General features: G+C 35.4%; 1 protein-coding gene across 5 annotated transcripts in view; it reads right to left on the bottom strand.

Moving 5' to 3' along the window:
* MKLN1 (muskelin 1) overlaps positions 1-11,973 on the bottom strand; it is a 163,897-nt gene that overhangs the window by 43,231 nt on the left and 108,693 nt on the right. For all 5 annotated transcript variants that reach the window (XM_023207840.1, XM_023207837.1, XM_023207841.1 and 2 more), the window contains 2 exons: positions 9,518-9,730; positions 3,471-3,692 (listed from right to left, as the gene is read on the bottom strand). In XM_023207840.1, coding sequence (XP_023063608.1) covers positions 3,471-3,692; positions 9,518-9,730 — 435 coding nt within the window. The remainder of the gene's footprint in view (positions 1-3,470; positions 3,693-9,517; positions 9,731-11,973) is intronic.

Below are 11,973 nucleotides of genomic sequence, written 5' to 3'. Positions count from 1 at the left end.
CTTCTACTTCTACTTCTACTTCTACTTCTACTTCTACTTCTACTTCTACTTCTTCTACTACTTCTACTTCTTCTACTTCTACTACTACTACTACTACTACTACTACTACAACAACAACAAACCCAGCTGTGGTGGTACACACCTGTAGTTTTAGCTACTTGGGAGGTTAAGGTGAGAGGATCATTTGAGCCCTGACACTCAAGGCTGTAGTGAGCTATGATCTGCACTCCAGCCAGGGTGGCAGAGCAAGACTCTATCTCTAAAAAAAAAGAAAAGCTATAAAGTTACAAAATAGAAGACATTAAGATAAAAAATATTTTATTTGAATTAGACAAATCAGTATGAACTCATGATTTAATTTTTCTCTTACAAAAAAAGATACATAAATATGTGGTGGTGGTGGGGGTGCTCCTACTAGCCAAAGAGAAAAATTTGAGCATCAAGAAAGTGGCCAGGTACAGTGGCTCATGCCTGTAATCCCAGCACTTTAGGAGGCAGAGGCAGGTGGATCACCTGAGGTCAGGAGTTCGAGACGAGCCTGGCCAACATGGTGAAACTCTGTCTCTACTAAATACAAAAAGTTAGCTGGGCGTGGTGGTGCATGCCTGTAATCCCAGCTACTTGGGAGGCTGAGGCAGAAGAATCGCTTGAAATTGGGAGGCTGAGGTTGCAGTGAGCCAAGACTGCACCACTGCACTCCAGCCTGGGCAACAAAAACAAAACTCTGTCTCAAAATAAAAGAAGAAGAATGACAGCACTGGATAGAAATACACCGATATGTAAAATACTTCATAATAAAATTTCTGTACACTTATCATTGGTTAGCTTTGGAGCCTCAAAGTTAACTCATTAATATGAAAAACAATAAAGGAAAACAATCAAACATTTATACTGCCTATTCAGTATGCTTTACATTTCAGGGTAACCAAAAAGTTAATGAGAGGAAGTTTTTTTTTTCCCCCTCCATATTAGGAGAATCACACACTTAATAAATGCAGAGGAAATGACATCATTAGAAAAATCACCATATTACACATCCTAACGAAATTTAGGCAATGAAAGGCTACAAAAACCATTAGGCACAAGTTTGAAAGAAAACTTTATAATTGATCAGTCAGGCTAATAACACCCAACCTATTAACATCATCGAAAGCATGACAACCAGTTATTAAATGCCTCTTTATATTTTGCAATCAGGGTGTCTATGAAGTATTCTTGCACACTCTCCCCAGCCGCCAAAAAAGACAGTGAATCTAAAATCAAGCCTCTGGCCGGGCGCGGTGGCTCAAGCCTGTAATCCCAGCACTTTGGGAGGCCGAGATGGGCGGATCACGAGGTCAGGAGATCGAGACCATCCTGGCTAACACAGTGAAACCCCGTCTCTACTAAAAAATACAAAAAAAAAAAAACTAGCCGGGCAAGGTGGCGGGCGCCTGTAGTCCCCAGCTACTCCGGAGGCTGAGGCAGGAGAATGGCGTAAACTTGGGAGGCGGAGCTTGCAGTGAGCTGAGATCTGGCCACTGCACTCCAGCCCGGGCGACAGAGCGAGACTCCGTCTCAAAAACAAAAACAAAAAAAAAAAAAAATAATAATAATAATAATAATAAAATTAAATAAAATCAAGCCTCTGAGTGCAATGACCAGTTTATAGGAAATACGAAAGAGGAACACATTGAATTACACTACAAAGATAAAATCAAAATCAAAACTGGAAACGTGGGAGATTCTAGAGCACAAATGTCTCGCTTAGTCGGTTGTATGTGGGCGGGAATAGGGAATAGGAGGAAAGAGTACTATTACAATTTTTTTTAAAAAGTATGAGACATAACAACCAAATGCAAAATACCTTTTTTGAATCTTGACTTAAACAAACCAACCAAATAAAGATATTTTTCAGTATATTAGAAAAAAAGAACACAGATAGAATATTAAATGATATTAAAGAACTGCTTTTATTTTGGTTGATAATGATACTACAGTTATGTTTTCTTTTCTCTTTTTTTTTTTAAGAGAGAGAGTCTTGCTATATTGCCCAGGCTGGAGCACAGTGGCTATTACAGGAGCGATCGCACTATTGATCAGCATGGGAGTTTTGACCTGTTCTGTTTCTGACTTAGCCAATTAACCTCTACTTAAGCAACATACTGGTCCTTCGGTCTGGGAGGTAACCATACTGATGCCAAACTTAGTATGAACAACTGATTAAGCACAGTGCAATGTGGCCCAGAACTGGGCTCCAGCAATCCTCAGCCTCCTGGGTAGCTGGGACCACAGGTGTGCACCAACACACCCAACTGTAATTATGTTTTTAAAAAGCCCTTATCTGTTACAATTATACACTATAGTAGTATTTACAAGTATAATGATACAGTATCTGGGATCTGCTTTAAAACACTACAGCAGGTGCTGTAACAAGAAAGGAATAATAAAAATTTTAAAAATACTCCAGCACAGTAAAATTTAAGAATAAACTTAAAAATCAAAGAAACATCAAGAAAATGAATGAAATTAAAGTGGAATAGTTGTATGAAAAATGAGCAATTATTGATGACTGCTGAAACTAACAAATGAGCACACAAAAATGTATTATTAATTATATTATCCTCTCCACTTTGTACAGAGAAAAACATGTTTAAAATACATGTTAAAGAACATGTTTAAAATATTCCATGATATTGTTTTAAAGCTGTGTTCACAGAAAGAAGACCAAGATTTCATTAAAACATCTGAAAAGGTTAAAAAAAAAAAGTCTGTATGTTGGTTTTGCTGATACATTTATTATTATTATTATTATTGAGACAGAATCTTGCTCTGTCACCCAGGGTGGAGTGCAATGGCATGATCTTGGCTCACTGCTTTTGCCTTCTGGGTTCAAGCCATTCTCCCACCTCAGCCTCCCAAGTAGATGGGACTACAGGCACAGGTCACCATGCCAGGCTAAGTTTTGTATTTTTACTAAAGATGGGGTTTCGCCATGTTGGCCAGGCTGGTCTCGAACTTCTGGCCTCAAGTAATCCACTGTGCCTGACCATTGCTGATACATGTAAATTCTAATTCCATAAAATCAAATCTTAAATTCTTTGTACTTAATGGAGAATAGCAGAAGGGAAAATAAGAAGAGAGAAAGAAATTGTCCTTCTAATTACTAAGAGAAATTAGTAAGTGGAAAGACTTAAGAAAGGAACAAAGCTACAAAATCGATTTAAGCAGTGAAATTAGTCGTAAGATTGCCTAGATTAGTAGTCAGGTAATAACTACTTATGAATTACCAGGCTGATGCGAAGAGTCTCATAATTAGCCAACAGTTCACTGTTAAAGAAGTTTTGTCTTTCTCTGTCATTGCTACACTAATCATTTATTTCTAAAGAAAAGTTTTTATCGCTTCCTGAAGAATCAGATTTCACCACTTCTTTTCCTATCTAGGTATACATGATAAAATAACATTTACGCAATGTATGGAATATTCTTACTGAGTGGAATAGCATGCAGTGTCCTATTCGAGACTGGATGTCCTCAGGCCCAGCATTACAGGAGTCCTCTCGAAGAAGTTTCCAGGTTTGACATTGACAGTTGAAAGCAAATAAGCCACTGAATTGTGGTTCACTGGCTCTGCTGTCATCTACGCTGCCATTACAAGTCAAAATTCTACCACCAAAAGTGTAGATCATATGTTTTTCTGAGTCCATACACATCTATCAGAACAAGGCAACAGATTGAATAGTTTTAGTTTGTTCCTGTCATATGTACTAAAACAAAACCAACATGTACAGTTTTACATTCTCAAAAAAAACTAAACTTGGTCCCTAATGACACTAAATACCACCCCTGATTATTATATGCAAGTTTCTAAATACTTTTTCAAGTTGCCATTTTTCCCAGTGAGAGTAAAAACACGTTGGGATAAACAGCTTTCTGCTTTCTTGAAACTGCATAATTTTTACCAAAATCAACCAATGATACATGAGGTGTTGATTTATACGTAAGAGTGAATACTTATCATATTCCGGGTGAACAGTGATCATACTCTCCTTATTAAAATTCCCTTTCATTCTAGGCAAGCATCCTATTAATATTACTACCATTTATTAAGCGATCAGATACGCAAATAAGAGTGGTACAGCTAAATTCATCTCTCTGCATTTATTTTTATAAAACCCTTCAAATTATTACAAAACAGTAGAACAAACAAACAAAAAGACATTTACAACAATCAAGTCTCCAGACTGACTTCTACATTGTAAAGAACTCTATCTGCTTTTAACATAGCACTATTAATTTAATTTTCTTTGAATTAAGCTATACACTTCATGTTTAAAAGTCAAGCTTTAGTCTTCCGTTCTTCCAACTCAAGATTGTAGCTTTTCATAAAAATGTATGAGAAAACAGCCATTTGTCATGAGACAGTAAGAATCAAATTCTGTTTCAAATAATACATAAATCCAAGTTGGGAATTAGCTGTTGAATGTAAGTGGCATTTATATAAAGAATAAATTGTGTACACAAAACATCTATGTTTTGCTAAAAAAAAAAAAAAACTAAACATTTGATATTCAATTCTCCTACCAAATTACTTCTGCTACTTATGTATTTTTGTATATTTTAAATAAAATATATATATATATATATATATTTTTTTTTTCCCCCCGAGACAGTTTCGCTCTTATTGCCCAGGCTAGAGTGCAACAACATGAGCTCGGCTCACCGCAACCTCTGCCTCCCAGGTTCAAGCAATTCTCTTGCCTCAGCCTCCTGGGTAGCTGGGATTACCTGCATATGCCACCATGCCAGGATAATACTGCATTTTTACTAGAGACGGTGTTACTCCATTTGGTCAGGCTGGTCTTGAACTCCCAACCTCAGGTGATCCGCCCGCCTTGGCTTCCCAAAGTTCTGGGATTACAGGCATGAGCTACCGTGCTTGGCTATTTTCATAATTTTAAAGGTTTTTTTAAAAAATTGAGGTTATTATTATTAAAAAGAAAAGATTCTAACATCTCCTAATTTTTATCTACCCCTAAAAAGATCCACCTCATTAGCCATTTCCCAGGTTTCTCAAAGACTTCTATAAATTAAGATGCAAATCTATTCCCCAAGGGTGAAATCTTGGTAAATATGGTTGAAAAACAAAGATGTCTGGCATACCACAGAAAGTATTCCTATTTTTTAAATGATCATATAGTTAAAATCAGCACATTGCTGAAGACAACTCAGTTTGGCCCCATCCAACTACTGCCTCCGTTGAGGGCTCCAATGGAGCTGGGTCACATTTCCCTTGCTGAAGTACTTCAGACTCAATCACTCCAAATATCTGGGAACTATGCTGAAAATCTTTAGGGACTCACATTAAATGAGTTTATTTCCATTTTTTATTAACTCACAGATTCATACTAATGGCCAATCCTTGTTACCACCCCCCTACCTTTCTACTTCATATGGCTACAAAGAGAGTTTCTTTCTTTTTGAGGATATTCAAGCTTAATTTTGATGTGGCTTACTCTCATTTGTTTGCAGGGCTGAAGTATAAACATCCTTATCTTGGTAGTTCTTCCTAGGACACCAGTCTAAACCAAGAAACCTTTTAATATTTGATTTCCACTCTTTTGATTTGTTTTGTCATTTTTTTTTTTTTTTTTTTTTTTTTTTGAGACGGAGTCTCGCTCTGTCGCCCAGGCTGGAATGCAGTGGCCGGATCTCAGCTCACTGCAAGCTCCGCCTCCCAGGTTTAGGCCATTCTCCTGCCTCAGCCTCCCGAGTAGCTGGGACTACAGGTGTCTGCCACCTCGCCCGGCTAGTTTTTTGTATTTTTTTAGTAGAGACGGGGTTTCACCGTGTTAGCCAGGATGGTCTCAATCTCCTGACCTCGTGATCTGCCCGTCTCGGCCTCCCAAAGTGCTGGGATTACAGGCTTGAGCCACCGCGCCTGGCCTTGTTTTGTCATTTTTACTTTCCGAAAAAAATTTCTGAAAAGCTAGTAACTTATTGAACTCTGTATGATAAATGTCTCTTCCATCAAAGACTTAAAAAAATCTTTAAAGCCAAAAGTTTAAAGACTATTCATTTATTATGTCAGGGGTTAGATATTTAATTTTTAAAATCAAACAAATAGTGGATAACCACTTATTTTCCTGGGAAAAATCATTTTTTGAATCTGAGAATGACTTTATTTTACCCTATCACAGGAATACAAGATTGGTAAGGGTTTGGTTGGGTTCAAAATAATCTCCTCCTCACAAAATTTGAAGATACTGCTATAAAGCCTTCTAAGTATCCAGTGTTACCCAACCTACCACCTTCCCTTCTACAAACCTCCAAAAATACCTCATGACCCAGTGAGAATATCAATGAGCTGAGATCTTCAATTCTTCAACTGAAGTTCTTCCTGCTACTTCTTGGCTAGCTCACTTTCCATTTTCTAGTAATTTCCACAAAAAGTGATTACACTTGAAGGACAGTTTGGCTAGATATAAAATTCTTGGCTCACACTGTCTTTTCTTGAATGTCTTCTAGATGTTGCTCTATTATCTCCTGGCACTGAAAGGAGATGTAGAGAAATCTGATACCGGTCCCATTTTAGTTCTCTTATAGGTGACTTGATCATTTTGTCTACTTGCTATAAAATGATCTCTTATCTTTTACAGTCAATGTTATTAATATATATCTTAGAGTTAAGTATTTGGGTCAACTTTTTCTGAATATAGTATGCCCATTTGATATGTGGAGTAAAATCTTTCTTCAGGAAAATGTTCTTGAATTCAATTGATAAATATTTGTTTTTTCCATGGTTTTGGTTTTCTTCTTTAAAGTCTCCAATTACATATATGTTGGCTCTCCTCTGCCTACCTTCCCCGGTTAATCATTTTTACCTCTTTGTTTTATCTTATTCCTATGCTGTATGATCATTACCTATCCTTCTTTATGCTCTTTGTAGATAAGTCTTCATTTCTGAAAGGGGCAATATACTGGGATATAACTTTCATTTACTGTTATTTTTCTTTTTATTGTTTTTCTTTAGAATGTCTCTCTAAAGCTTTGTTATTTGTTGCTTTTTAGTTTTTCATATATAATTGAGTTGAATTTCCCTGGACCAGATGACTTTACAGAGGATTTCTGTGGAAGGCAGATATTCTTGCTCAAGAACTCCTTCCTCTGTTGCTACTGAATTGAATGGTTCCTTCAAAATATGGCACTTCAGGTGAAGCCATATCTTCTCTAATTCTATGAATCTCATCTGGCTTACAGGGTTGATTTCAAGCTTTGAGCTCCCCAAATTTCTTACTGGTCATTGCAAAAGGAGCCATCATTTCCACTGCATTTCCTTCACTTTTACAAAATAGTGCTTTCTGACATATATCACCTCTGGATCTTTCTGGGTACTTTACACATGTTAATTCACTGATTCTTCCAGTGGCTGCCCTGGGTGCAATCTGTGCCCTGTCCCTGACACTTCTCACTATGATATACAACTGCTAGGCTCCCTCTGCTTTTCCCAGCCCTCCCTATTATACTGTTGTGGACTTCAACAAAAGTTCTGAGTATTTCAGTTGTTTTTGGTTAAATTTACAAGGCGTTGGGAGTTGTAGGTTTACTCTGGCTCTTGATTTTGCTAAGAGAGAGAGTGTGTGTGTGTTTAAATCTTTTTGCTTGATTACCATTATTCCTGGAAAACCACACAAAGCAATATCAAGGAAAGCTTGAGAACTAAACTGCCACTATGTTCTTAAGAAATCCAGAAGTCTTTAAATTTTATTTTTTAAATATGTTAAAATTAAAAATGGCAAATAGCTTTTAGGCATGTTTGTATCATATAGCTTTCTCATATTTTTATCAAATTTGAATATTAAGTGTTAAATCCTAAATTGTCATGAACACCACAAGCTATTTTTGGAGTGTCATAAACACTACAAGTTTAAGTTCTAACTTATAGCTTTATTTGTATGAAATAGAATAGCAAAATGCAGGAGTATACAAATTACTTGCTCACTGTTACAGGGCTAGTTGTTGGCTGAATTAGTACTGAAATCCTTGTTTCTTCACCCCCAGTGTTCTGCTGTACCACCTAATCAGTTGAAAACCACGTATTATTTAACAGTACCCAGCTTCCAAGAAACATCCTATTTTATAAAAGTCAAGAGAAACAAAGGCCACACCCAAGAACTCTCTACATGCTACTCCTAAGCTATTCTTTTTTTCAACCTGTTACAAAAAAAAAAAAAAAAAAAGACATCAGCATCTTTTGTAAAAGAAATACATCAACATTTGGGAACAAGAGAAGAAATTGTTCCCTAACAATATTATCTGCTGATGTTTCTGAAAGATCAGAACCAGCCTAACTTTTCTTGGCATGCTTATTTTCCACATGAAGAACATTGAGGGTGTCAGCAGGGATGTGCATAGCTTTGTGGAGCTCAGTTAAATAGAGCCAACAGAAGTTCCAAATTTAAGCTGGGGAGTATTTCGAAGAATACTGGTTCTGATTTTCTACCTACCACTTAACTTGATAGGCATAACTCACTCTTCCTCTCCTTACCACTCTCCTATTAACAATTATATGTTAATAGAAATATGGCAATAGGATAGTTTAAAAGCAAAGAATTAACAAAAATCTATAAATACACAATAAACAAAGACCCTGGGTTCTGACTCCTAGATAAGATTTTAGGTCTCACCTAGGTTTTGTCATAATTCTAGCACCACCTCCCATTTCCCGAATACTAGATAATTTATGTTCATCAACAGAGAGTTACAGATTTTTAAAGTCTTTTTCTCCTCAATACATCAAAAAAAAAAAAAACTTGGGATGTGGGTTGAGCCAGGTAAAAACTTGCTTATAGAATTCAAAATGGTTACTGTCTTTTTTGACCTACATTGACTTTCTATGGAATAAGTATTCAAAGACAGGTAACAATGATAATGACAATGATGGGGCTAATGAGAGCTACATGTATATTAATATTAAAATGGCTTACAATGAGGCTATGTTCAGTCTTCTAGTCAACAACATTATTGTATAATTTCTACTGGTGCTGAGTTTAATTTAGTATGTCAAATTCGTCTCTAGGTTTATAAACTTTTGTGACTATAAACAAAATATATTTCACTCTAACTGGAAGAAAAGCTCTAGATTTCATCTAGTTCATTATAAAGCGATTTTCCATTTCTTATAGGAATGTAGAATAAGAAATATAATTAAAAGAGTAAGTTGCTATTGTTATGATTTATGCATATGCATTATAAAACTAAATGTGTTTTTCCTAATATTACTCCATCTACTCTCTAAAGTTTCTATAAATCAACAATATATGTCCTGAGATTTTTGTATTTTGCCCTGCAACAAACAAGAGAAAAAAATTTAAAGAATAACTTTATACCTACTGAAACAACAATTATTATTATCTATCATAGGTATTTGTCATGGAAGCACTACTAGAAAACTCAGCATAATATCTAACATAAACTCTAATTGCAAGAATCACTAAGCGCTGATTAATTCCATCATATATTTAACTGTGCATCAAACCTGATGATCAAACACCAATTTTGGCCCTCCATCAGCAGCAGTATCCTCACTTAGTAACATCCACGTGTTTGTATCAATGTCATAACGATAGAAGTCACTTTTCAGAGATTTGCTGTTCCTCACAGAGGAATCCAAATAACGCCCCAATGTGTAGATTTGCCTCCGTTGAATGTCAATGCACATTTTATGACACGATCTGGCACTAGGACCATTCTGTAGAGAGAGAGAGAGAGAGAAAATAAATAAATAAACAAATGAAAGAGCAAAAAAAAACAAAAAACAAAAAAAAAATCAAAGAACAAATAAAAGACAAATTAAATGCCCTTTTTTATTATCTTTCATTAAAAGGTTTCTCAGAAACTCACATCAAGTCAACCAATATGAGTCCAACACTAGCCTTAACTCTCTAAAGAAAAGCAAAAGCAGTAAGCAGGAGACACAAATCTTACCTTAGAAATGCTTAAAATCTACCACGAAAGATGAAATGAACTACACTGCAGCTTATGGCACTCTATTTATAACATCTATATGGTTTCTACCATATACTGCACTGCATTTTAGTCGTTTGTGCACAGAGTTCAATTCCCTATTACATGACAATCTACTTTAAGACATGTTTGGTCTTTATGAACATTTTTGTATTTCTCATCAGACTCTAGCACAAAAGAGGTACTCCAAGAATATTTAGAATCAGTGAATTTCAAAATTAGAAGAAACATCAATAAAATCTCCAGTTTAATCACTTGGACACAGGGTGGGGAACATTACACACCGGGGACTGTCATGGGATGGGCGGCAGGAGTAGGGATAGCATTAGGAGAAATACCTAATGTAAATGATGAGTTGATGGGTGCAGCAAACCAACATGGCACGTGTATACTCACCTATCAAACCTGCACATTGTGCACATGTACCCTAGAACTTAGAGTATAATAAAAAAAAATAAAATCTCTAGTTTAGTTTTCTCCTTTTAAAGATGACAAAACACAACCCTAGCAAGAAAATATTAAGACCGGGATGATACCTTTATTATGCTAGTGGCAGAAACTAGTAAGAATCCAAGTCTATGACTTCTTTATCCATCCTTTGCATTGTAAAATTAATTTTCCTGATTGAATAAACAGCACAGCTACAGTAAATAAATAGGGAATAATATTAAGAATAGTATTTATCAATAAATTAGTTAGCTGGTATCACCTGTATCACAGGACCCAATAAAACATAAAACATATTGTAGTATAGTCAAAAGGATTCATGGGGGAAAAAAGAACTTCAATTGCACAGGGTTAATTAGTTGAAAGGGGGAAAGGAAAGGAAACTAATGTTTGTTAAACAACTCCGAAGTTCTGTTTACACTATTACTGTGTATGTGTGTGTTCCATTTAATCCTTATAACAACCCCGTATGGAATTATTATCACCATTTCACAGAGTTCACTGTCACAAAACTAGGAAGTAAGATAGCAAATCTACGCCCTTGTGCACAACAGTCAAAAACTGGGCTCTTTCACAATTTCAGATTATTTTTTCTAGAAGAGAAACAAAGGCAAAAATATACTTGTTAAAACAGTGTATGCAGTTATGACTGAGATGAAGAGTTCTTGCTGCAGAAATAACAGAATTGATGTATAAAGTGGACATAGGAAGCCTGATGAATGACTGACAGAGGAGACAGTTTATGATCTTGCAGGCAATAAAGAACTACTGGTGGTTTCTAAAGCAAGATACAACATAAAAAGGCAATATTCTAAGAAGAGTAATCTAGCAGTATTAATTAAGTGAAATGAAGGGATATTAGGCAGGAAGAACAGTATTTTGACAATGAAGTTGATGTAAATGCACACTTTAATATTCATATTATTTTTAAACTTATTTTAAAATATTTTTGTCAAAGAATATCTTCAGCAAATAAGGTGAAAATTTTATTTAAGAATGGATTTCCTCCATAAATAATCTCAAAAACAAAGATGAAGTAACATATAATAAATCTATGCCATAATGCATAGAGTGTAAAACTTGAAATTTTAATAAGAGAATAATAGAACTCCTTGCTTCAACTAAATAAGCACAAATAATATTAAAACGATGATCAAATTATATGCCAAGAAAAAAGAAATAAAGATAAATCAATAGACTAGAAAACATGAAAAAAATAGAGAAAATTAACAAAGTTGGTTCTTTGAAAGACTGATAGAATTATAAACCACTGGCAGACTAATTTTTTACAAAGGAGGGAAAATACAAATTGCCAGTACCAGAAATGAAAGCAAGATTAACACTACAGACTTCCTAGAAATGAAAAAAGAGAGAATACTATCAAAAACAGAGGTAAAATCTGACAACGTAGATAAAGCAGACATAATTCCTTAAAAAACCTAACTTTTGACTTAGGATTGTCTTGGCAATGCGGGCTCTTTTTTGGTTCCATATGAACTTTAAAGCAGTTTTTTCCAATTC

This window comes from Piliocolobus tephrosceles, chromosome 8, assembly GCF_002776525.5.
Source record: "Piliocolobus tephrosceles isolate RC106 chromosome 8, ASM277652v3, whole genome shotgun sequence".
NCBI classification, from domain to species: domain Eukaryota; kingdom Metazoa; phylum Chordata; class Mammalia; order Primates; family Cercopithecidae; genus Piliocolobus; species Piliocolobus tephrosceles.
This window is presented reverse-complemented; position numbering and strand designations above follow the sequence as displayed.